The 25,397-nt window shown below is 51.1% G+C and overlaps 2 protein-coding genes across 6 annotated transcripts; one reads left to right on the top strand and one right to left on the bottom strand.

The window, feature by feature from the left end:
• The first annotated feature begins 63 nt into the window (after nucleotides 1–63).
• Nucleotides 64–20,715, top strand: L3MBTL2 (L3MBTL histone methyl-lysine binding protein 2). 5 transcript variants are annotated; one of them, XM_051784222.1, is made up of 17 exons: nucleotides 64–171; nucleotides 2,165–2,432; nucleotides 2,669–2,802; nucleotides 4,005–4,128; nucleotides 5,094–5,173; nucleotides 6,911–7,028; nucleotides 7,376–7,510; nucleotides 8,188–8,276; nucleotides 9,872–10,103; nucleotides 10,803–10,882; nucleotides 11,461–11,565; nucleotides 12,774–12,921; nucleotides 13,749–13,831; nucleotides 15,563–15,797; nucleotides 16,575–16,640; nucleotides 17,565–17,687; nucleotides 18,499–20,713. In XM_051784222.1, exons 2-17 carry the CDS (start codon nucleotides 2,294–2,296, stop codon nucleotides 18,606–18,608), a joined length of 2,001 nt encoding a protein of 666 aa, XP_051640182.1. In that variant the 5' UTR covers nucleotides 64–171; nucleotides 2,165–2,293; the 3' UTR covers nucleotides 18,609–20,713. The 5 variants fall into 5 exon arrangements, with proteins under 5 accessions (XP_051640182.1, XP_051640179.1, XP_051640181.1 ...); XM_051784219.1 differs by lacking the exon at nucleotides 64–171 and adding an exon at nucleotides 581–672 and having other exon boundaries at nucleotides 4,005–4,119; nucleotides 18,499–20,715; XM_051784221.1 differs by lacking the exon at nucleotides 64–171 and adding an exon at nucleotides 581–672 and having other exon boundaries at nucleotides 17,565–17,695; nucleotides 18,499–20,715.
• A 183-nt stretch (nucleotides 20,716–20,898) lies between these two features.
• Nucleotides 20,899–24,945, bottom strand: CHADL (chondroadherin like). Its single transcript, XM_051784267.1, has 4 exons — nucleotides 24,398–24,945; nucleotides 22,647–24,308; nucleotides 21,805–21,971; nucleotides 20,899–21,454 (listed from the first exon to the last, which is right to left on the bottom strand). Exons 1-4 carry the CDS (start codon nucleotides 24,629–24,631, stop codon nucleotides 21,229–21,231), a joined length of 2,289 nt encoding a protein of 762 aa, XP_051640227.1. The 5' UTR covers nucleotides 24,632–24,945; the 3' UTR covers nucleotides 20,899–21,228.
• Nucleotides 24,946–25,397: the final 452 nt, after the last annotated feature.

The raw sequence follows: 25,397 nt of genomic DNA, 5'->3' as shown, positions 1-25,397 counted from the left end.
GTGTCCCTGCCCACAGCAGGAGGTCGGCACTAGGTGACTTTTAAGGTCCCTTTCAACTCAAACCATGCCATGATTCTGGGGCCGAGAGCACCGACCCAGACTTACAGGAAGCACCAGAGACGGGGAGACAGAAGATAACACAAAAACAGCCCCACCAGCTGCTGACAGAAGGTAAATATACAAGAACAGTTGAGGACTATTTGAGGGAAAACAAGAAAGCATAGTGAGAGAGATGAATTCTTGCCAAGAATGTCAGTCAAATCATATAATAGTTAAAATTTCGTGTCAAGTGCTTAAATGAGGTCTCTGGTTTGTTTCTTAAAACAGTGAGTCCATAGAACAATAGGGAATGGCCTATCCCTGAATTCGTGGCAACAGATCCTAATATTCCAGATTTCCCCAAGTACTGGAGATGGAGGTGGCTAAAAAGAGTAGCAGAGGAAGTGAGGACCCTTTGTTACCCAGTCGGGGGGGGCCATGGACGCGGGAGAGGAACTACAGCTCCCGTCGTGCCCCGCGGGCAGCGTGGCGGGAATAAGGAATAAGCTCTCTGGTGATTTGCTGTCCTTTCCGCGGCTGCCGCCAATCAGACGCGCCGCCGGGGGGCACCCGCTCGGCGCGCATGAGGCGGATTAACGCGTACCGGGAGCCATGGAGCGGGACCGGGGCGAGGTGAGCGGCGGGACGGGACGGGACGGGCTGGGCTGGGCTCGGCTCGGCTCGGCTCGGCTCGGCTCGGCTCGGCTCGGCTCGGCTCGGCCTCGGCCGGTGCTGGTGCTGGAGGCGGCGGCGGGTCGGTCTGACTCCGGCGGGACGGGCCCCTGCGTCCCCCTGGCCTCCCTGAGGAGGCTCCGGGTAGTGCTGCCCTTGCTTGGAAGCCCTGAGGGCTGGTAAAGTGTCCAGAAGATTCATTCGCGTGTGGTGGAAGAGTAACGATACAAAGATGCTCTCGTCCTACGAGCTTTTGGAAGGTGCACGCCCACACAGGGACCGTAAGACGATAAAAATGGGGGGGTTTGAGGAGTTCGTGCCTTTCAGATGTCAGGAATGCTGTCTGAGTGCGTGGATCCTCAGGAGAGCAATTCTGTTCATGGAACAGCCGGGGAACCTTGGATCTGTTTTGTGTGAAAGCCAGGGAGGATGTGGGGAGTCAGCAGTGAGTGAAGTCTGGTCTTCCCGTCCGTGTGTCTCTAATGATAACCCGGAGCCAGGGATCAGAGAGAATTTAGCACTTGAAGGTGGTGGGCTTGCTGCTGATCTCTTCTTGTTGCTCACTTGGATGAACAATTGTATCCTGGTGCCTCATGTAGCTGTGGGAGTCTGCCTTTCTGTTCCATCACTCCCTGTGCTGGTGCTGACTTCTTGCTGCTCCTCCCCGAGTTGCTAACACCTTTTCCCAGCTGCTTTTTTGCTTGTTTGGAGCCTGGTTCCAGATTCTCCTGTTCTGAGATACAGTCACTGGTTTTCTGTGCTCTTTCTTCAGTCTCTGCCTCGCAGCTCTGCTGCTGTAACAGTAAGTACGAAGAGCTAGTGAAGGTATTTAGCTGTGGAAGCGTCTGGTTGTAGGCAAAAACTTACAACAGATGTTCTGCCATCCTGGTGATGCCGTTTCTGAACCAAGGCCTGCTGTGGACCGTGCAGTTTCCAAAGGACATGAACTGTCTCCAGAGCCGAGTTTACCCTGCTGACTTCCAGGCTGTGCTGGTCTTGTGAGCTGTTGTGGCCAGAGCAGCTTTGTGCTCTGTTCTGGAAATCTGTAGGACTTTATTGTTGATGGTGCCTGCACTGCTGTGCTGTGCGACTGTGTTGAGAGAAATGTTTTCTGGAGGGACACGGTCTGATTTGTCCTTCATCAGCATGGCAGTGTAGTTCCCTGTACTTTTTTCATGTTCCTCAAGCTGTTTTCAATCTAGCTGCAGCTCTGTGGCACTTTCCTCTTGGCAAACAGAATGCAGCCTGTGGAATACCAGTATATGGACCTGTTTTGGGGGTAATAGCTTTCCTACTAGGGATTCAGACTCCTGCCTTTTGGGGTTGTTACATGGACTCATTGCTCTCCCTGAGGCCTCTCCCTGGTCCAGAAGGCCCCCCTCCCTCAGCAGCAAAGGCAGGTTTATTGTGTGGTGGGGTGTCCAATGTAATTTCTGACTGGCTCTTTTTGCAGTTGGTGTCTGCCTTCCGCCACAAAACTTCGTCTTTGGAGCGGGTGGAGGAGGAGGGCGATGACGATGAGGAGGAGGATGAATTAGACATCTTTGGGGGTTATGACAGCCTCACGTGCTACAACAGCAGCATGGGCAGTGACAGCAGCTCCTGTCTGGAGGAGTCTAGTGATGATGAGGTGGCAGACCGGGAAGCTGGAGAGCTTTCGACCTCTCCTGTGCACCAACCGTCCACAGGCCGGCTCATGGAAGACAGTGGCTCTGAGCCAGGTACTGCTTCTTCTACCTAAAACATGTGCAGGATGGAAGGAGCAAGGACTGGGGACACTGAAGGGTGTATGACTGCACCTTGGGGATGCTTTGGGAGCAGCTTTGGATTCAGACTGCATTTTCTGGGCTATATGGGGGAGCTGCTGTGTGTAATGAGGGTTACCCTGTCTCAGCTCTGTCCTTGTAGTGCACTGACCCTGCCAAATGCTCATGTTTTTGTACCTTCTTTCTCTCAGCTGTGTGTGAGATGTGTGGGATTGTGGGCACCAGGGAAGCTTTCTTCTCCAAAACCAAACGTTTCTGCAGCGTCTCCTGCTCCAGAAGCTACTCCTCAAATTCCAAGAAGGCCAGCATCCTGGCCAGACTGCAGGTGAGTTAAAACCCTTCCATCCTGCTCACAGGCTCCATCTTGCTCGCAGGCTCTTGTCCTGCTGGGGGACTTCAACCAACTCAACATCTGCTGGAAAAGTAGCACAGCAAGGTGTAGGCAACCCAAGAGACTCCTGGAATGCATGGAGGATAACTTCTTAAGCCAGGTGATAGACAGCCCTACCAGAGGGAACGCAATACTAGATTTGATGGTCATTAACGTAAGTGAGCAAACTGGGGATGTCAAGATCGGAAGCAGCCTGGATTGCAGTGATCATACACTGGTGGAGTTTGCAGTCTTGAGGAATATAGGTCAGGTAAGGAGTAAAGTCAGGCTCCTTAACTTTAGGGAGGCAGACTTCCAGCTCTTCAGGAAGGTGGAAATGGGATCTCCTGGGAGACTGCCCTTGGGGACAAGGGAGTGGAACAGAGTTGACAAGTCTGGAGGAGGGCCACCAAGTTGATCAGAGGGATGGAGCACCTCTCCTATGAGAAAAATTGGGAGAGAGTTGGGATTATTCAGCCTGGAAAAGAGGTGACCTAATTGTGACCTTCCACTACCTGAAAGGAACTTAAAGGAAAGATGGGGCAAGACTGTTTACAAGAGCATGTAGTGACAGGACAAGAGGGAATGGGTTCAAATTGAAAGAGAGTAGGTTTAGATTACATCTTAGGAAAAAAATTCTTTACTGTGAGGGTGATGAGGCACCGGAACAGGTTCCCAGGGGCACTGTAGATGCCCCATCCCTGGGGGTGTTCACAGCCAGATTGGATGGGGCCCTGAGCACCCTGGTCTAGTTGAAGGTGTCCCTGCCCATGGAAAAGGGGTTGGAACTAGATGATCTTCCAGCTGGAACCATTCCATGATTGTCTGATCATTCCTGGGGATGGAACAGGATGTGCCTGTGTGCAGGGATGGGTGGTTGCTCTCTAATTAAAGATCGGTCTGACATACCCTTGTTCTTCCTGCCTGAAGTCCCCAGAGAACACGTGCCAGCTGAACGGTGGTGCTCCCTAAAAGCTGAGGAAGGACACATTGGTCTTTTACATGCTGTTTCTTCTTGTTCCTGTGAGCATTAGTAAATATTGTAGTAACTTGAAAATTGGCCCAGGGAAGAGATGCATGCCCAGCTGGCCAGTTGCTTCCAAGGGATGACTTCCTCTCCTGTGTAACTAATGTTCCTAATGTTCCTTCTTTTGTAGGGGAAACCACCAACGAAGAAAGCTAAAGTTCTGCACAAGGCATCCTGGTCGGCCAAGATTGGGGCCTTCCTCCATTCGCAGGGCACGGGACAGCTGGCAGATGGGACACTGACAGGTCAGGATGGTGAGTGTAGGTGAGGTGTGAGGAGGTGCAGCTGCTGGGACCACAGAAATAGGGACACCGTGAGGGCTGTAAGCTCTGCAGTCCTCCTCCTCCTCCCCTCTGGTGTGCTGCCTTGTACAGTGTGGCTTACTCTGCCACAGGCTGCCAGGACACAGGGCATGCCTCTTTTCCTCTTCCTACCAGTGCTAATGGAGCCCTGGTGGGTTCCTGCCCATCCATTATTGTAGCCTCATCCTCACTCCTCGTATGACTTGACCTGAAGTGTAAGCTCTGTAGTCCCAGTCCCATGAGGTGCTGACTTCTACTGGCAAAGGTGACTTAAAGGTGTCCCGCTGCTCTCAGCCATTTGCTGCCCCACTGCTTGTGGGAGTTACATTTCCCGAGTCACTCACTGATCAGCTTGAGCAATGAACAGTCACTGCAGCTGAAGGAGCAGCAGGTTACTGTGTGAGGGAAAAGGTGAGCCCCAGGGCATGGCAGAAGCAGGGACTGATGGAGCAGAGCTGTAGCCTTGGATCAGGAGTGACTGTAGGATTAATATCTCAGTGCTTTACTCTGATTTTCCCAGCACCCTCCAGGGAAGCAAGTGCTGCTGATATGACCCTGCAGTGTTGCTGCTGAGAGGCAAAGCTGCAAAGTGGTTTAGCACTGAAAGGATGCACTGTCCCTGGAGTGCTTGAGCCCTGGGCTGGACTTGGACTCTTTTATGGCCCCTCCTGCTCCCCCTTCCCCAAAAGCAAGTGACAGTAAAGATTGATTAATAATATATTTTACCTCTTTCAGGGGCTGGTCACCTTGCATTCATAGGGTCTAGTTTCCCACCAGGGAAAATGCACTGGAATGCAGAGTGCTGGGGCAGAGTGTCCTACTGCCTGGAGGCTGCAAGCTGTATTCCAGAAGTAACTGAGCACTCTGTGCCTTTTCTGTGATCTCTTCTGATTTTCTGCTCTCATGTCTGCTTGTAGCACTCGTCCTGGGCTTTGACTGGGGAAAGTACCTTCAGGAGCATGGCTACAAGGCAGCTCCTGTCAGTTGCTTCAAACATGTGAGTTCTACTTTGCTGTGCATCACAGTGCATGTGGGGCATGTTGTGTGCATGGACCTCCCCTGTGCTCCTGGGACAGGTGGTGAGGAGAGGTCCAGTGGGTGGTTATTGAGCCCCAGGTGATGCAAGGAAAGAAGCTTAGGCTTCTCACAGCTAAGAATGAGAGTCTCACAAAGGGACCAGGAGTTTTGGGGGAGGAAACAGGAAACTGATAGAAACAGTGCTGGTAGCGATGGCCCAGTGCTGACTGGGGATGGAATTAATTTTGACTGGGGGAGATAGTGGGAAGCTCCCAGTTACCTTTCCAGTCTGTATGGGTCAGCAGAGCCCATGGTGATGTGCAGGCAGGAATACAGCTTATGTGAGCCTGGCCGTAGCTGCCCCTCCAGCACGTCTGATTCTAGTAACACTCACTTGTTATGTTCCTTTTGAGTTGTGGTCTGTGATAATACTGACGTTTTCTTTTTTTTCGAGGATAGGTCAGGCAGGCACAGCAGTTTTATTGATTGTTAGGTATTTATATCACAGAATCAACTAGGTTGGAAAAGACCTCTGAGATCATCGAGTCCAGTGACTTTGGAGACATGAGTCCTTTGACCCAACAGCACCTTGTCTACTAGACCATGGCACTCAGTGCCACATTCAGTCTTTTCTTAAGCACCTCTGGGAGTGGTGACTCCACCACCTCCCTGGGCAGCCCATTCCAATATCCAATCACTCTCTGTAAAGAACTTCTTTCTAATGTCTAACCTAAACCTCCCCTGGTGGAGCTTAAGGCTGTGCCCTCTTGTCCTACTGCTAGTCGCCTCGGAGAAGAGACTGGTACCCACCTGGCTGCAGACTCCAATATGTATGTGCCATATGTATATATATGTTGTCATGGGAGTTAGGTGCTGAAAAAAATCTCCGGAGCAGTTAATTAGGGGTGAGATAAGAAAGGGTTTATTATGCCAAGGCAAAGATGTTACAAGACGCGTGCACCAGCCGTGCCTGAGATGTTACATTTTATAATACCATCCATCCAATCCCAGATGTGTCCACCCTGTGGCCTTTACTCTGGACCGCCCTGGGTCCACCCCCTGAAAATGGGTCTGGGGGCTTTTACTTCATCATCTTCACCATCTTCAGAGCACAAAGGGTACACAGTTACCTAATTCTTGACCGTATTCTGTGGTTTAGGCCCTGATATGCTGTTCTGCCAAATAATGTGGGCCTTGCCTTGACAAAAGACTAAGCATTTCTGCTGTATTCGGGGTTGGAGTGATATAGGGAGCATAGAATGGGGTAAGAGGGTTAAGGAATGTGTAAACAAGAGTGCTACAGGGAAAGGGACAAGGGAGTGAGGGATGCTGCTTTTAGAGTCTACTTCCACTACTTATAAAACTTACAAGTATTAGAAAAATAAAAACTATTAGGGGCTTAAGGCATCAATATATATATGTGCCAATATATATATGCCATAGAGAAATGGCAGCAGCTTCTTTGGGATAATAGGACAGCTGGCAGTGAAATAGTTAAGCATTGCTAGATGATGTTCTGCCTTTTGGGATCCTCAGTGAACATCCCTGTGAGATATTTGGGACAATTCAATTGCATTTCAAGGTGTTGGTAGATGTAAGCCTGTACCTAGGGTGAAAGTGTAGCTGCCTAAGACATGTCTCTGAAAGCTAGAAGGATGGCCTGAGCCCTGCTCTCATTGTCCACATCTCTCCCATTGTGGTTGCCTCAATCTTTCAGGTACCGCTCTTCGATCAGTGGGATGATGTGGTGAAAGGTATGAAAGTGGAAGTGCTGAACAGTGATGCCGTGCTCCCCAGCCGTGTGTACTGGATTGCATCTGTCATCCAGATTGTAGGTACGTCTCTGATGTAATTCCTGACAGCTGGGGATGGCTAACCTCTGAGGGAAGCTTTAGAGAGCTGAGTGTAGCTGGTCAAGCAAAACAGCGCCTCTTTGGAGATATGCAACTGCTGAGAGATTTTGGGACAGGAAATACCAGGGTGCAGGAGTGAGAGGAAACCAATATGTGGTTCCTCTTTTGGTTGCTGGGCAATTTGCAGGAGTGGTTCTGCCTTCAGAATGTCTGGAGAAGCTCTGATAATCTATGCAGAGCTCTGAAGGCCATACTGTAGGTACTAAGCCTGCGGTGCCAAATTCTTGACCTCTAATGCCTTTGTCTGGTTGTCTGCTCTGTCCTGGCAGGATACCGGGCCCTTCTGCGATATGAGGGCTTTGAAAATGATGCTGGCCATGACTTCTGGTGCAATTTGGGCACAGTGGATATTCACCCTATTGGCTGGTGTGCCATTAACAGCAAAATCCTGGTACCACCACAAAGTGAGTGTGGGGCAAGAGGGATCAGGATGTTCCTGGGCATGGAGGAGCCTTGGTGTACGCCTAGCACAGGAGGACAGGTGCTCCCACTGTATGTAGGACCACAGCTGCATTTGTGCTTTGAGTTACAAGCAACAATGTGTTCTTTGGGAAGCTGGAGATTGCTTGGACTGCTCCCTCTGCACCTCCCTGTGGTCGACCCTGGGGATGCTGAATGCAGAGCTGATGTCAGACTGTGGAGACTAATGCAGGTGGCTGTTCCTCCTTCTACTCCACATGGTGGCTGGACTTAACCTTGGGGGAACGTTTTGGTCTTACATCCTGGACAGTGTCTCTGAGAAGCGCAGTGGCTCCAGTCCTTGCTCAGCTAGCAGTTTAGAGAGGGGTGCCAGTTTAGCAGAATTCAGGCAAGCTGAATTTGCTTTGTATGGCTCACGTGTTTTTGTTCTTCTACCACTTCCTCATCTGGATCAGTGGTGTTGAGTGTCTGGCCCAGTCCATTCTGTAACGGTGATCCCTTGCAGCCTGTTGTGGGGGCAAACTGGCAGAATGAGAGTACAGAATCTGAATGTGAATAAGGCCTTTTAATGCAAATAGGTTCTTGGAGAGATGGAAAAGTGTAGGGTGGTGCTGTAATTATTTCAGTCGTAAAAATGTGCTTTTTCCCTGTGTGTATGTAGCTATCCATGCCAAGTACACTGACTGGAGAAGTTACCTCATGAAAAAACTGGTGGGAGCTAGGACCATCCCAGTGGATTTTCACATGAAGGTAAACATGGGAGACTGTCATTTTGCATGGGGAAATGAAGCTGAAGCCAAGAAATGTGTGCTCAACACGTCTCTTCCGTTCTGATCTGTGCAACTTTTGTATGCCTTGGCACTTGGGCAGGGCGGGGGCAGTGAGTGGTTCCCCATGCTCCTAAGGTATCTGTCGTGATGCTGTGGGTAATGGCACAGCCTTCGTACCCTGTCAACACAACAGTTTTTCCTTTGGGTCATAGGTGGGCTTTAAAAGCTGTTGTCACAGTCTGATGGGAAATACTGGGGGTGAGGTTTGGCATTTTGCTGAAAGGAGAGGCTGGTGCAGATGCAACCTGGCCTTTCCCCATCCTGTTTCAGTGCCAGAGAATAGCTCTGAGAGTCAAAAACCTTTGCCTTCAGTGTTGGTAAACACAGAAGCCTGGAGGGAGTGAGAGAGGCACAGACTCCTTCAAAGTGTTGTAGCCTTAGCAGCTTTTTTAGCTCTTATGGTTGTTTTCATGTAGCCTGCACTGAGATTAGACCTTGTCAGAGAGAAGAGGCTCTTTTGTGGCTGACAGCTTTGGAAATGACAGATAAGGAAGATGGTCACAGAGACAGCAGGCAGGAAGGCAGGTGATGGGTTTTTCTGTGTGCAGGGTAAGTGATGACACTGAGTTGGAGACCTTGATGTAGTTGGTGTTTCCCATGCGAGTTAAGAGGGTGTTTGTAGCCGCTTGTTCCTGGGCCACAGCTTGTAGCTGGAGTGGAAGTGGTAGAGGGAAACAAACATGGACAGTATCTTTCTCCCCTCGACATCTCCACTCCCACTTAATGAACAGGAGGTGGAAGGGGAAGTCCTTAGCTTAAAAGTTCTGGGTTTGGGTGTCTGAGTCTGTTTTGTGGTTCCTAGTTGCTGCACAGCATTCGGGATCACAGTTCCAAAATGTCAGATGTTCTCTAAACACCTTTGGGTGTTTGAGGATGAGTAGGACCAGGCTGTATCAGCAAACTGAAGGTCTCAAAAAAATCAGTTAGAAGGCAGCCAGTGACTCTTTCCCTACGCCTGTGCCTTTGGGTCAGTCTGCAGAGTAACTCTAGCTTTGGATGTGGAGTTGGCAGGTAGATCATCATATAGCTCAACCTCTGATCAGAGTAAAAAGGGAAAAATAAGAACCTGACCTCTCTAAAAGTGAGCTGAAAATTCTGTTGCCCTTTGGGAAACTACACCTCTAGCTGCTTCCAGCTCTGAAAGCCTTGTGGTCTCTTTCGTGACTGAAAAAGGCACACAATTCCTCACGCAGTTCCTGTTGAACAGCAGTTCACACTAGGAACGTTCACACAAGGTGCTGGCTGGGCGTAGCTGCTGGGCTGGGGCAGGGGTAGCTCTTATGAGGCCACATGACAAGGGAGACTTAGGGAATATGTGCCCAGCCATGCTGTCAGGTCTGGGGCTGGCAGCTCCCTGTCCCCCCAATCAACCCTCTCCCATGCATCCCTTCCCAGTCAGCTTTGGGCAGTGCCAGGGTTTGGCCAGCGTGTCTGTGGGGAAAGCTGTTCTCTGAAGTGTTTGGAGAAGGAAAACACCAAGTGTGATTGACCTCTCCTCCTCACGGTTGTTGCCAGATGGCAGAGAGCATGAAGTACCCGTTCCGGCAGGGCATGCGAGTCGAGGTGGTGGATAAGAACCATGTGTCCCAGACACGCATGGCAGTGGTGGACACAGTGATTGGGGGCAGACTGAGACTCCTCTATGAGGACGGTGATAGTGACGATGACTTCTGGTGCCACATGTGGAGTCCCCTCATCCATCCCGTGGGCTGGTCACGGAGAGTGGGCCATGACATAAAGAAGACAGGTAAGGATTGGGCCGCTGCAAAGCATCTTCTGATCTGCTGTGAACTGTCCAAACCCTGTTGTTGACACCAGGCTGGGCATTCTGGGAGTCAGATAGTTGCCTCAGGACCTGACAGATAAAGTCTGCTTAGTTTTGGGTCTGCTGCTTTTCCCCTGGATAGATAAAAGCCCTGTGATCTGCTACCACAGGTCAAGACAGGGGAATGTAGGGTTTCTCACCTGAAGCAGGTAGTCTATCCCCTCAGTATGAGAATGCAGACTTTGCAACATCACAGATGTTTATAGTCTTTTTGAGGAAATTCATGCTGGCTTCTGTAGCACTGGATGCCATCAGGTTGTGTTTTTCTGGACTTTGCCAAGAGGAATTGTTGATCAGCTTAGACTGGCAGAAAAAAGTAAGGCTTGGGCTCTGCTGATCCTTTTTGGTTGTGTCTCTTCCTTGCTACCTCTCCCTGGTGATTACAGTTGCATATGTTATCAGTGGTGCTCAGGAAGCTGAGCCATTTGCTTTTGAGCAAGTCCTGCATCACAGCCTGTTTTATGAGAAGGTGTAGAGGAACTGAATTGTTCTTTCTATTACATGGTCTCCTGCTGAGGGTGTTAATAAGAACTAAGCTCTCTCCAGGAAATTAATAACCAGTAGGTTTTCTTCCTGCAGTTGCTGCAGGTTTTTTACCTTCGTTTCTTCCATTCCTCACAGAAGAAAAGCGCAATGATATGGCAAACCATCCTACCTTCCGGAAGATTTACTGTGATGCCGTCCCCTATCTGTTTAAGAAGGTAGGACAAGTCTGCCTTTCCCTGTGGGTTTACAGCACTTCCTTCCTTCGGTGTACATGCTGCCGTGTGGGTTGTTGAGGGTGGTTCATTTGTCACTTACAGCTAAGGGCAGTAAGGTGTTTGGGGTATCAAGGCTGTGGTTGGGCAGGGGCAGGCCAAAATAGAAAGTTGGAAGAACTAAAAGACAACAACAGATTGAGGGACTCGACTGAAGGGCAAGTAGTTGCTTGAAGTTCTGAGTTGGAGAGGGAAGATGAGTGCATGAGAGAGACCAGTTTTGACAAAGAGCTGGATCATGCTGGTAGGGCCTGAGATGAGGAGAGGGCTTGCTTTGCTGTGGAGCAGCAGCTGAGTGCTGGGCCTGGCTCTCTGACTGACCAGAGCCTTGGCAGGAGGTTGCTGACACAAACACAATGGTTTGTGTTGCTTTGTATTTCTTGTAATATTTCTTCTTTCCCTTCCCAACCTGAGTTGAGCCAAGTGAAGAGGTTCTAATTCTATTTGCACTTGCTGCACTTGATGTCAGGATGGGACTGTCCCATGCCTGGCAGCACATGGTACACCAGAGTCTTCCTTAGGTACGAGCTGTCTATTCTGAAGGTGGATGGTTTGAGGAAGGCATGAAACTGGAAGCTATTGACCCCTTGAATCTGGGCAACATTTGTGTGGCCACTGTTTGCAAGGTAAGTTCAGTGCGTGTTAAGCAGGGGGTCCGCTGTGTTTACCTGAGGTGGTCGAGCTTTTCAGGTCTTTTCAAATGAATAAGACTGGACAGGATTTTGCATGAGGGAGAGGAGAGAACTGTTGAGAGAGATAGACAGCTGGTGTGTGGAGGGAACTGGGGTATTACCTCAGAGGTCTGAGAAACTGATTAAGACCAGCAGTTGTCCACATGTGCCTTAGTGGACAGCATGAAGATGAGCGTGCTTTGTCTGCAAGCCAGCTGTCCAGTGTGTGTGACTGGCAGCCACCTGTTTTCCACCCTTGGGCATGCAGTAAGGAAGATTTGTTCTCTGATTCTGAGAGTGCGTAACGAGAGGCCTCTGTGGAAAGGAGAAGGCAAGAGTTGTGAGGTGACCTATGTGTGAGGAATGATGAGTTTCTGTATGGGCAGCATTCACTGGTGTAGGAAGCTGAGGATGGATGGACATGTGTCCTTCAGTCTCCCTTGATGAGGTGGTAGTAAGCTCTACTGTTGTGCTAGTGTGGGGGAAGTAAATTGCTTGCCCAGGTTTCCTCAGTGAGGTGCGTCGTATGTCCTAAGGTGTAGCATCAAGTTGGGCTTTTCCTGCTTTCTAAAGCTGTTTGCCCTCATAGAATCCAAGCAGAGGACTTTGAGACTTGGAGTTTGGCTGGAGGACGGTAGAAGAGTTCTTTGTCTGTAAAATGTTCCCTTCAGCCATTGCTTGGAAATGGAAGAGGATGGGGCAGGCATGCCTGTTACATTTGGTAGGCACCAATTACCAATGATTTACAGGGTGGGACAAGTCTTGTTGCTGTAGGAAGTGGCAAATCCAAGGGTGGTGCCCTTCCCTTCTGCCCAGTAACAAATTCATGATCTGGCTGATATAGAGGGTTTCTGGGCTGCCAGTGAAGTGTTTCTGAGGGAGAACAGAGCTCCTGACCATTTATGGCTTTTCATATAGTTCTTTCACTATACTGTTGCTATTACTGTTGGTCCCAGTCCTGCAGAAATTGCTGCTTTGGGGATTAGCTTGTGTTGACTAACCTATCAGGAGAGGCTACTGCATGCCCTGGAGCACATAATATTGCATTTTACTATCTGGTGACAATTGTGATTGATCTGTGGGGATTCTTGGGGGAATCCTTTGAGAGGAGAGGCTTTAGAGCAAGCAAAGCTCTATACTCGTGCCCTTCCCTCCCATCTCAGGTCCTCCTGGATGGGTATCTCATGATCGGCATTGATGGAGCCACGTCTGCCGATGGCTCCGACTGGTTCTGCTATCACGCCTCCTCACACGCCATCTTCCCCGTCAACTTCTGTAAGAGGAACAACATCGACCTGACCCCTCCAAAAGGTGAGATTTGGACTCTGCCCTGGGGTACAAGTCTGCATGCAGAACCTGCTGGGCAGTGCTTTTCTGAGAGGGTCAGGTTCAGATGAATCAAAACCACAAGGTCCCAATCTGCTTCTTTTTCAGAGAGATAAGGCTAGGTCAGAGAGCCAGGCCACTTGAGCTCTGCCCATATGCTAAGTCTTGGTTAGCTCCTGGCCATTCAGTAGGAGAGGTGTACAATCCCCAAACGGAACAGAGTGGAAGGTATAAAGTACAAGGGGGATGGAAAGGGATAAGTAGAGCCATTGCTGCATGAGTCAGTCCTTCAGTGTCAGGAGTCATCTCTATTCTTTCTATGAATAAATCTGAGACCAGTGTTTCTGCAAACTCATAAGAGGCAGTCACCCTAGGAATGGTTTTGCTGCCTCACCTAGCCATACACAAAAAGGCCTGCTCTGAATTTCTGTATTGCAGCACTTCTGTGCAGTGTTGTTCTGTCTTCCTTTGTTCCTGCCGGTGGTAGAAAGATTGGTCTTAGTGGTGTGTTTTGAACGTATTTCTTCCTACCTGCTGCTGCTCCTCAGCTTTCTCTGTGGTCTGGATCTATGGCTGACAGATGTTCAGAGCTGCAGCTTGCACTTTTCTGTATTTGCCCACGGGGGAGGGGTGCTGGACTCCATGGAATCTGGGCTCTAGGTTTATGTCCAAGATCAGGCTGTACATACTGGTTCATGAAACTGCTTTGCAAAAACAGGTGCTGTGCTTCCTTCCTGCCTATTCTGCCTTTTCCCCCAACTGGTCGACCCAGCGACTGCCTTTTTACCTCTTAGCATTTCTTCCTGCTGCAGGGCAAGATGCAAAGACCTTCAACTGGGAAATTTACCTGGAAGAGACTAAATCAAGACCTGCTCCATCTCGGCTCTTCAACACAGTGAGTGCTGCCAAGAAGAAGAGATGTGTAGGGATGCTTGGATTCAGCAAGGAGGAGCACAAGAGCTCCAGCTGTCACAGAATCACTTAGATGGAAGGTTCTTGTTGTCCAACACCCCTTCTATAGCAGAGTTACCTGTAGTAGGTTGGCCGAGACCATGTCTAGATGACTTTTGAATATCTCCATGGATGGAGACTCCACAACCTCTCTGCCAGTGCTCAGCTGCCCTCATAGTAAAAGATGTCTCCTGATGTTCAGAGGGAACCTCCTGTGTTTCAGTTTGTGCCCATTGACTCTAGTCCTGGCACTGGGCACCACTGAGAGGAGTCTGGTTCCATCTTTGCACCCTCACTTCAGGCATTTATACACATTAATAAGATCCCCCTGAGCCTTCTCTTTGACAGGCTGAATACTCACAACTCTCAGCTTTTCCTCATACAAAAAGTGTTCCAGTTCCCTCATCACCTTTCTGGCCCTTTGCTGGACTCCAGTATGTCCATGTCTCTCTTGTTCTGGGGAACCCAGAGCTAGAGCCAGCATTCCAGGTGTGGCCTTGTCAGTGCTGAGCAGAGGGGAAGGATCACCTCCACTGATCTGCTGGGAACATTCCTCATAATACAGCCCAGGTTACCATTAGCCTTCTTTGTCCCAAAGACACATTGCTGGCTCATATTAAATTTGGTGTCCACTGGGTTTCCCAGGCCCTTTTCTGCTGAACTGCTCTCCAGTCAGTCTGCCCCGAGTATGTGCTGGTGCCTAGGGTTCTTTCTCCAGCTGTCAAGGTGCCTCTGGATGGCAGCACAACTCTCTAGTATATTTGGTCTCCCAGTTTTCTATCAAAAGTAAGCTTGCTTGGTTTGACATGATACTGTCATGTCATCTAGATAATTAATGAAGACATTGAATAGGAGTGGATCCAGTATTGATGCCTGGGGTACACTGCTAATTACTGGCCTCCAAGTAGACTTTGTGCTGCTAATAACCATCCTCTGGGCCCAGCCACTCAGCCAGTTTTCAATCTATCTTTCAATCTATCTGTCTCCTCACCCAGCCTGTATACTTCAATCATGTTCTGTATGAGGATCATATGCAGACAGTGTCAAAAGCCATCCTGAAGTCAGGATAGACAATACCCGATGTCTCTACTGGGCTGCAGTTTGCTGCCAGTCAGCACTTCTAAGGAGAGCTCAAGGCCTGGGAGTATGTGCACTCCAAGTAAAGGCCTTGTTTTGCTGCCGGGGACATCAGTGTCCTGCCTCTGTGGGTGGAATGATATCTTGGTCCCTCTGAGTGTGACTTGTGATTTTTCTAGTGTTTCTGTGAGCTCCAGGCTCTTGGTGGGTTCTGCATGGCTTATTGCCTGTGGATGTGTGGCTGGCACATCGGGTGGAGGATGGGGGCTGCTTTACACCAGCAAAACTGCTGAAGCACCTGGGCCTGTGCTGGTCTCTCTGATTTCCCAAGGGTATGTCAGGTAATGGGTTTGATCATAAGGTGTCCTTTAACTGCTACCTGCTGCTCCCTGCAGGTCAGGATCTTGCTTCTAAAGGCTACGCTGAGATCGACTAAGGACATAGCTGGCCTTGGATCTGGTTTTGGATCTGTGGGCTTGTTCTCTGTCTGCTTGCTTTAGGCTGGAGGCTAGCCTTTTCTATGGTGTTGGTGGACAGATACAGGTTTGAACTGGGTAAAATGGCCTTGGGTTTTCTTTTTTCACTTTTTATGCACCAGGACTGTCCAAACCATGGCTTCAAGGCAGGCATGAAGGTAGAGGCAGTGGACCTGATGGAGCCCCGGCTGATCTGCGTGGCCACAGTGAAGCGTGTGGTCCAGCGTCTCCTTAGCATCCATTTCGATGGCTGGGACAATGAGTATGACCAGTGGGTGGACTGCGAGTCTCCAGACATTTATCCTGTGGGGTGGTGTGAGCTGACAGGCTACCAGCTTCAACCACCTGTTGTTCCAGGTGAGTGAAGATTTTACTGTGGTTTTCAACGCTAGAGACAAAGGTTTACTTCCTCATGTTCTGTGAGTGGCTCTTCTGTTTTTTGAGCCTAGTAGGGAGGAGCATATGGCCTCCTTGATCTGCACTGGCTACCATAAATCTTCCTCTGCTGCCACATTCTAGCTGCTGGCAGAGAGAGGAGTCTGGTGGGGAGAAAACAGCCTGAGATTTGAGGTTGGCTCTGTTTTCCCTCTGTTCCCCCACCTGCACACCAACAGAGAATTAATTGCTCCTGATGAAGTTGGATAGAGTTCCAGGTGGTCCTATCCCTGCACAGCTCCCTTTTACTAAGTGTATCTATATGAACCCTTAGCCAGGTAGTGGGGGGAGCTTGGCCCATGCTCCCTTTTCTCATCAACTCTCTGACTCTGTCCGTAAAAGGTAAGAGCATCATCTGGAGAGTTTATTCCTTCCCTTGTCACAAGGAGGCCACTGCCTCACCTTTGCAGATGTTTTCCTTCTTGTCCCAAACTACGAATCTTGTTTCTTTACTGCCCCTACCAAGTCTGTACTGGGCCTCTCTCCCCTGTGCTGCCCCAGCCTGCCGCCCTGGGCCCTTGCCTGGAAGCACAGACAGCACCTGTGCTAGAGCCTTGCTTTCTCCTCAGCTGGTTGTCTTGGGAAGAGGGCTTTGGCTTGGGGGGACGGGTATATCTTGTTTCTCGCTTTTGTCACTTCATCCCAGTTACCTACTGGTTATGGGACTTGGCTTTCGTTTCCCTCTCGTCTCCATGACAGAGCCCACAACTCCAGTGAAGGCCAAGGAGGTGCCCAAGAAGAAGAAGAAACCCTATGGAAAGAAGAGTGAGTGATGTTTGATTAGTGCCCTCCCGCTCGCTCGCAGGCTGGGCCCAGTTAGAGGAACCCTGTCCATGTCCCATCAGAGCAGGAGAGAGAGGCCTTGTCTTGCTGTGGATGCCCTCAGTCAGCTGTGGGTTTGCCAGCACAGCTTCATCCTTCTTACCTGCCCTGTTACCTAAAGAGCAGAGAGCTGTGTGTGGGAAGGATCTGTTTTGCAGTCTGTTTTCTGTTGACTGGCACTTGCTTCCAGGTGTGAGGTTGTGCTGCTTTCCCTACCGTGTCCATGGTCAGAGGGAGATGTTTGCTGCAGCTGCAGGGTAACTGAAGAGCAACCCTGCCTGCTTTGTGCTGAGGGAAAGAAGGCCTTAAGATGGCCGAAGAGGCCAGTAACGGGGCTGAACCATTTTATTGTTTCATCTTGTCGTTGTTGTTGTCATTGTTGCAGTAGGTGTGGCAAATCATGTAGACAGACAAGAAATTCCTTCCGGGGGGGTGGAGAGGAAAGGAAGTCTAAAGAATATAAAGACATGCAACCTAAATAAAAAGGTCAGCCAAAAATGAGAACATTACGGTTACAGTGTCCGTGCCTTGCAGCCAACAAGCTCATTGCCTAGGACTAGAGCCAGACAGGTAAGCAAAGCTGACTCCACACTGATTCCAACAAGACTTGCTCCTTGGAATTTAAGCACACGCTGAAGTGCCTTGCCTTTAATGAAGGAGAACACGAAGGAGCACATTTTGAGATGATGACGATAGAATTTTTCTCCAGTAGGCTATTTCTGTCGCGTAACCAGTTGGCAGCTAATGACCGTGTAGCTTTCTGTTCAGTTGTGCTGGTCCCTGGCCTGTGGTTTCTCAGTGGAGCAGGGTTGCTGATTTTACAGGGGAAACACACTTTTCCCCATACTCTGTTATCTCTTTATTAAGGAAAAAAGTTGCCTGCCAAAGCCCGCAGTGTCAAGCAGACTGTCAAGAAGCCTTCCACCTCGAATGCAAAACGAGAAGCAAAAGCTGCCAGCCAGGCTTTGCCAGAGCCAGCACCTGATGAGAGTAAGGGAGTGAGTGACTCTACCCAGCAGCCACATCCAGTTCTCCTATGTACACCCTGCATGCCACCAACCCTCCTGAGGCCTGTGCCACCTCTTGGCCATTAAGTCATGGGTGCCCCCAGACAGGGAAAGCCAGCAGTGTGTGAAATGTCCTTCCTTACTCCTCCAGAGACAGAGTGGAAGGAAGGGTTTGCTGGCTTTCCCTGGGAAAAGAAAAACTTCTTGCTTCCAGAGAAGGTTTGGTGGCACCAGTACAGCTCGATATCCTGATACTGCTGATGCCTGCTGAGGGCCTGGGTGCCTTACCAAGCAGTCTGGTTGTGTGAGGTCAGTTAGGGAGGAGAGACAAGGTGAATATGGCATATCCCAGTCCCCCTCAGGGCTGTTGCAGCATGTGGACACAGCCCATTGTGCTGTGGTGACCAGAAGAGTGGATGGGTCACCTGCCAACCCTAGTGGGGAGGAGGGTGGGTGAGGTGCCTTGTGCACATGGGAATGGAACCTCATGAAGGTCCCTCTGGTTCACTGAAGTTAAATTTCCCCTGGGTGAACCCAGGCGGGTAGAAAAGGGACCACACCAGCTTTTTGTCCCTTATGAAAACGTTCTTGGGAGCCAGCAGCTGAATGCTGCCAGGGTTTAATCCCATCCTGATTGGTGCTGTGACCATGGATCAATTTTCACTGGCATGACAGGGCTGCCTGTGGTGAGGGACCCTCAAAAAGTGAGCTGGAAATCTGGGGCATGAATAGAGCTGGTTTGGAGGTTGATTTTATTTACTTATTTTTGCCTCTCTCTTTCTGTCTCTTGCTAGTCATTGCCGTGCAGGTGAAAGAAGAAACCATCGACCCCTCAGATGCAGAGTTTGGAGACACAGGACTTCCTGTTCCCATCAGCAGCATAAAGCAGGAGGACGCAGACTGATCCTGGAGTATCCCCCAGCTGCCCACAGCAGTTTCACCTTGTGGTCCTCTGGGGAAGGTCCTGGCAGAGGGAAGCAGAAGACTAAAAGGGCCTTCCCTTTTTAAAGCAGACCACCCTGCAGCATCACAACTCTGCTTTCCTGGTGTGCAAGAAAATTTCCCCCAGAATTGTAATACTAAACCCTGGGAAACAGCAGAAAGGCCACAGGCACACTGCAGAGAATGACCAGGGTGGCTGCTGGGGCTGCGTGTACCTGACTTTGAAGGCACATTTTGAAGCGGGAGCTCACAACGGGCAAAGAAGCTGCCAGAACAGAAAGGGGCAGTTTGAGTTCTTGGCTGTGGCTGGAGGTGACAAGCTATAGACTGAGGTGATGTGTGCAGGCCCCATGTGTCAGGAAAGGGGCTGTCCTCGTAGGATGTTGGTGCTGTGTTCCCTGGTCTAGGCTCTGCAAGCCCTGGAGAAAGTCAGGACAGGAAGGGGGGAAAGAGTTGAAAAAAAAAAGAGATGATGATGCCTCTTGAAAGAGCAAGGGACCTTTTTTCATAGAATGGTTTTGGTTGGAAGGGGACCTGGAAGATCACCTGGTTCCACGCCCTGTGCTGTGGGCAGGGACACCTCCCACTAGAGCAGGTTGCTCAAAGCCCCATCCAACCTGGCTTTGAACACCTCCAGGGATGGGGCATCCACAATGTCCCTGGGCAACCTGTACCAGTGCCTCACCACCCTCACAGTAAAGAATTTTTTCCTAATATGTAATCTAAACCTACTCTCTTTCAATGTAAACCTGTTCCCTCTTGTCCTGTCACTACATGCTCTTGCCCCATCTGTCCTTTCAGGTACTGGAAGGCCACAGCTAGGTCACCCAGAAGCCTTCTCATTTCCAGGCTGAACAATCCCAACTCTCCCAATTTTCCTCATAGGAGAGGTGTGCCATCCCTCTGATCAACTTGGTGACCCTCCTCTGCACTCACTGCTGTCAACTTGCCAGTTCTATGTAAGGGTTAAATATTACAAGAGCACATAATAACTTCAGATAACTGAAGACAGGGAATGCTTTTTCCAGTTTTAGGGTGAAACTGTAATATTCCTCTCTTTCCCTAGACTGGCCATTGAAGTTCAGGACAGAATTCAGGAAAGAATATGACAACAGTGATGAGAAATAGTTTTAAATCTCCTGTAGCAGGTTCCTGAGAACTTTCTGCAGGTAAGGAAGGGCCACTGCAGGGCCAGGTGGCTGCAGGACAAGTGCCTTGGCAAACTGTGGCACAAAACAGGGAAATGGTGGCTGCAGAGGATGCTGCTTTGGCCACAAAATGGCTGCCTGGGCCACGTGCCCCTCAAGCTTCCAGGCGAGAGCTTGAGATGCCACAGTAGCTCTTGCTTTGCAGTATGATTCATGACCGAAAAAATAAGGTTGGCAAGCTAACTGTCTAGAAAGCACAGGGTAGATACTGGGAATAATTAACACAGTATTCCTCTTTTCCCTTTTAAAGAAGCAAATGGAGCCTTTAAAGGGAGAGGGAAGAAGGGGCTTGGCCGGAGCAATGAAACATAAGTGGAAAAACTGTGGAAGGTTTGCATCAAACCAGGCACAAGAGCTGTGCCATCCCTAGGTGATCCTCGTGAGGGCCCTGGGCTCCTGGGGGAACTGTGCTAGAGTCAGCATGGTTGGAAGAAGTGGAAGTTTTTATGGAAAGCATGTAGCAGGGCTTCCCTTTGGCTAGTTGCCTTTCCTGGTAGCTCTGTAGTAGGTTTCAGTGTGGGAGGATCTCATTTCAGGGCAAAGCCATTGCCTTTCTTTCTTCCCCTCTCTCTTGGGCTGACCTTTTTCCAGCCTTGTCAAACAACTGGGCTTGTAGGGCCACCTCTCTTTAGAGGATGATAATTTCCAAACACCTTTGGCTTTCTTTCACCTGTTTTTTTTCTGTAATAATTCTATGCCCCACATGGTAGTTTAATGCTTATCTTTTAAAGCCTTTTCAATTTGAAAAAACTTCATCCCAACCTAGGCTTCCATGGGAAAGGATTTGGGCACTTTGCTTATGATGGGATCACTTACAGGATCACTGATCCCATTTCATCAGTCAGACCACTGATTGAATTTTGCAGGAAATAAAAAGGCTTCAATCTGCTTATGTTTTAATTCTTAGGAGCTTCTGGGAATTCAGGCAATGCTTTCACTGATATTTTTAAGTTTTCTAGCGTAAGATTTGCACCAGTGCTGGATCTTAGTGGTTGGTGCCCATTGCAGTCCCACTTGGGGCTCTTTGATGACTTCAGAAGCTGCGAAAGCGCGGCATGCTTAAAAACAAAAACAAACTTGTGGATATTGGCCTTTCCACATGGCTGAAGGAAGCCTTGGGAAGAAAAAAGCAAGTATTTGACTTTGTTGTTTGAGTCATCAAAGCATGCTGCAGACCCTATGGAACGTGCCGCTGTATCCTGCAACACCAAGCGCTGCATCTTTGGCAAATCAGCATTGTTTTGGTGGCACCAGGCTCTCTCCTTTGAGCCTTGGGCAATATCCATATCTCCATGGTGGGGACAAGTCTAGAAAAAACTGCTCTCACCAGAGTGTGAGTGTGGCTCTGTTACATCCTGCACGCCTTAGGAAACCTTAGGCTCTGCTCTTGTTGAAGCCTCTGGCTGGAGATTTTCCTGATCTCTTTTTCTTGCTGGGCTTGCTTGCAGCCGTAGTCTTCTCAGGATTGGCTTCCCCAGCCTCACCTCGGCCCCAGCCAGGGCAGGTTTGGAAAGTGGTGGAAAGCTTTACCTTCAGCCCCTGGGCTTCTGCAGGGGACCCGCAGGTGGCCCCTACACGGAGGTTGAGTTTGTTGATCCACCTGGAAATGTGGCAGAAGATCAGGGAAAGAAATGGGACAGGGCGAAGGGAGAGGTGGAACTCTGCCCATGAGTGGACAATCACTTCAAAGTCTCTCCAGGTTGCTTAGAGTCTCACCTGGATGACCTTTGAATATCTTGAATATCTGCCAAACCCAACTTGTGGGTGCTTTCCCTATACCAGGAAAGCCCAGGCTACGTGCATCCTCGCACATAGGTGCATGCTCCATATCACCACCATGGGAGAGGGCCCAAAGTGGCCAGTGTGCCGTGAGCTTGTGCCTCTGGCATGGTAAGGTCCAACTGCCCCCCAGGTTGCTCCCTGAGGCTGTTCCGCCCTCGCAGCACTCACCTGCGCAGGGGAAGGAGCTGGCAGTCGCAGTGGAAAGGTACATCCTGCAGGTTGAGGATCTCCAGGCTCGTGAAGTTGCTCATATCGGGGATGTTGCTCATTTTGTTTCTCTCCAGGTAGAGGCTTCTGATCTTGGGACCAAGGCCAGCAAAGGCATGAGGGGAAATCTGCAACAGAGGGAGGGTGAGTCAGGGGGTCCTGATGGGGGCGGGGGAGCAAATCTCTGCCCCTGCACTGCTAATCAGCTTGGGAGCCTGTCCTGAACCTGGAGGCCCCACAAAAGAGCTGCTTTAAACAGGGGGGACTGTTAATTAGTTCAAGCAGTTTCAGTCACATTTTGGGGCTCAATAGACCCCCCTTCAGTCTTCATAGAAAGAATGAGACATGCAGGAGGTCTCGGAGTGAGCCCTGGATGCTGTTAAGATACACAGTCCTTATGAGGGTGCTGCTAACACTTCTTTCTTGAGAGGATGGAGACATTTGGGGTAATAGCAGTGAAAAGTCCTGCAGGACAGCCTGTAATAAGAGAAAGAGAAATCTGGCTGGGGTTGGGGAAAGGAGATGATCTGGGCCCCACTGAAATGATGGGTAAATGTCCTTAAAGACTGGAGGGAGTAAGCCTGTCCCAGGGGAGCTGTGGACAAGGCTGCAGTAAGGCAATTCTACAGCTGAGTCTCTGCCCAGCCAGGCTATGGAGCATCTCCTGAAGCCTTGGGAATTTGGGGACGTCTGTTTGGATGCTCCTATAGGGGCCACCAGCCCTGGGCAGTGTGGAAGAAGATGGGACCTGTGGCTGTGCCCTCTGGTGCCACTGCCCCTCAGGAGTCCTGTACTGCACTCACCTGCTCCAGGCCCATGTTGTCCAGATACAAGTGCTGCAGACTGGAGGCCACTGGCAGGAAGACACCATCCCCCATGCGCTTGATGGGGTTTCGGGACAGCTTTAGCTCACTCAGGGCAGACAGGCCCCGCAGGGCTGCTGTGGGCACCTCCACCAGGTGGTTTCCCTCCAGCTGCAGTTTCTCCAGCATCTTGGCAGGAGCCAGGGCAGCAGGGGCGATGTGCCTGATGGCATTCCCAGTGAGGTAGAGCCAGCGCAGCCCCCTGGCTCCGGCCAGGTCACCCTCTGCCAGCTCCCCGATGGCGTTGTGCTGCAGGTGGAGGGAGATGAGGTTGGGCAGGAGCTGGAAGGCGCCCGCGGGCATACGGGTGAAGGCATTGCGATCCAGGTCGAGGTAGGCCAGCTGTGGGGCCCCCTCAAAGGCAGCAGCTGCCAAGGTGGAGAGGCGGTTGTCAGTGAGGTACAGGTAGACCAGGCTCTCCAGCCCCCGCAGTGCCCCGGGCTGCAGTGCCCTGATGCTGCAGCTCTGCAGGTGGAGGGACACCAGCTCCTCTAGGCCAGGGAAGGCATCTGCTGGCACTGTCCTGAAGGTGTTTCTGCGCAGGTCGAGAAGGCGGGTGTCCCTAGGGAAGTCCCGGGGGATCTCCTGTAGGTTCCTGTTCTCACAGGACCCATGATGGAAATCAGGGGAGCAGACGCACCCCTGGGGGCACCGCCTGCTGCCAGCTGCCCTTGGCTGCTCTGATGGTCTGCTGGGGCTGGGGGGTGGCCAGAGGCGACTGCAGCTCATCTCAGGGGGCTTCAGGGAGTCAAGGGGCCGGCCTCGGAGGGCAGGGGGTGCAGCACAGGCACCTTCAGCCTGCACCCGTGCCCTCGCCAGCCAGTTGTGGAAGGGGCGCAGGAGGCAGGAGCAGAGCAGAGGGTTCCCATGCAGGCTGACCCTCGCCAGCCCCCCGGCCCCAGCCAGGGGTGGCAGCCCCTGCAGCTGGTTTTCGCGGAGGTCCAGCACACGCAGCTGGGGGCTGCGGGCAAAGGCGTCCGGTGCCACGTCCTGGAGGGAAGCATGGTCCAGGAAGAGGTGCCTCAGCGAGGCCATGGCCAGGGCCTCCTCGGCCACGTAGGTGATGGGGTTGTGGCCCAGGTCCAGCCAGGTAGCCCCATCCAGCCTGGCCAGGGCCTCGCCAGGCAATGACTGCAGCTCATTGTGGTCCAGGCTCAGCCTACGCAGGGCAGGCAGGGCAGCAAAGGCCTCACTTCCCAGCACATGGAGGGCGTTGTGGGACAGCCGGAGCCACCTAAGCACCTGCAGACCCTGGAAGACCATGTCTGGGAGGTAGACCAAGGCATTTGCCCTCAGGTCAAGGACAGTGAGGGACCCCAGATGGCCAAAAGCACCTGGTTGGATCTCCTCAATGCGGTTCCCCTCCAGGATGAGCTGCTGGAGGGAGGACAACCCATCCAGGGACTCCTGGTAGAGAAGGGCTATACTGTTGGAGGCCAGGTTAAGGTAGACCAGCCTTCCCAGCCCTCGGAAAGCCCCTTCCTCCAGCCTCTCCACCTTGCAGTGCTGCAGGTCTAAGTGTGTGAGGTAGGGGGTGGCAAGGAAGGCTCCTGCTGGGATGACCGAGAAGCTGTTGCCCCGAAGGTCTAGCTTTTTGGTGAGCTGTTGGCCACACAAATAAAACACTTGAGTTACCCCAGGGCTACCATACCTACCTTCTTTCCCCATCCCTTGATCTTTCCCTTGCCCACCTCTGGGATGGTGTCAGGGATGGCCACCAGGCTCCCATTGAGGCACAGGACGTGGGCACGGAGGTTGTCACAGACACAGGGTGCAGGGCAGCGGGCAGCACCCGCTCCCCCCAGGGCTGCTGCCAGCAGGAGGAGCCCCCAGGACAGCCTCATATCAGAGGGCACCTGTGGCTGGGGAGAGACAGCAGTGAGGCCAGGAAAGAGGCCAGGCTCCTGTGCATCCCCAAACAGCATCTCTGGCTTGGCACACAGAGTACCCAGGGGGCTGCTGCTGTGACCTGGTGGGGCAGGTCTGTCTCTTGCTCTCACACTGTGATTTCATGGGTCATAAATGAGGAAGAGAGTGGAAGAAAGAAGATAAATACTTGGAATGAAAACTGAAGGTAACAACTAGCAGGTCACTCGGGGGAACTGGCTTGAAGCTGATACACACCCCCCCCTTTTCTTCACACAGCACTAACATAAGATTGCCTTGGTCTGTACAAGCTATCAATATCCCTCCCAAAACTGCTTTTTTTGTAAGGCAAGCAGGTATAGCCACCCAGGGGATGTGATCACAAAGCCTTCCGAGCTGCCACCCTTCTTTAAATGGCAAATGTCCCATATCTCCACCACCATGGCCACTTCCTGCCTCCCCAGCTCTGTGCCTCCCACCCTGCATGCTCTCTGCTTCCCCCTCAAGCTATTCATAGCAGTTTTTGGAATAGAACTCCACTGTTTAGCTGCAGGAAGGACGAGTTGGTTTTGGCTGGGCAGGAGTGAGCCCCTGGGGCGAAGGTACCAGAGAGAGGCCAAGGCTGGGGCAAGCACAGAGGAGGCAGTGGGGCTGCAGATATGGCCAGTGCACACCTCTAGGCTCTAAGACAACAGCAGTGGGGTCTGCAAGGCTCAAACCTGTGGAGCCACTGTGGTGCACAGCCCCTTGCCCACTGTGACTCATCGTCCCCTGTGGGTCCATGCCCCAACTCCGCCCTCCTGCTTGAAGGAGCAGGACACCCAG

This window comes from Manacus candei, unplaced genomic scaffold (genome assembly GCF_025592945.1).
Source record: "Manacus candei isolate 608988 ecotype Guabito, Panama unplaced genomic scaffold, ASM2559294v1 h1tg000018l, whole genome shotgun sequence".
Taxonomy (NCBI): domain Eukaryota; kingdom Metazoa; phylum Chordata; class Aves; order Passeriformes; family Pipridae; genus Manacus; species Manacus candei.
Note: the sequence above shows the minus strand (reverse complement) of the source record. Positions and strands in the feature narration are given on the sequence as shown.

Coding starts and splice junctions, on each gene's coding strand:
- L3MBTL2 (XM_051784218.1), top strand. CDS start 652: ATGGAGCGGGACCGGGGCGAG. Junction 5,174..6,910: donor CTGTCAGTTGCTTCAAACAT/GTGAGTTCTACT, acceptor TCAATCTTTCAG/GTACCGCTCTTCGATCAGTG. Junction 10,104..10,802: donor CCATGACATAAAGAAGACAG/GTAAGGATTGGG, acceptor CATTCCTCACAG/AAGAAAAGCGCAATGATATG.
- CHADL (XM_051784267.1), bottom strand. CDS start 24,631: ATGCTGTTTGGGGATGCACAGGAGCCTGGCCTCTTTCCTGGCCTCACT. Junction 24,309..24,397: donor TCCCTGACACCATCCCAGAG/GTGGGCAAGGGA, acceptor TGTGGCCAACAG/CTCACCAAAAAGCTAGACCT. Junction 21,972..22,646: donor ACAACATGGGCCTGGAGCAG/GTGAGTGCAGTA, acceptor CCTCTGTTGCAG/ATTTCCCCTCATGCCTTTGC.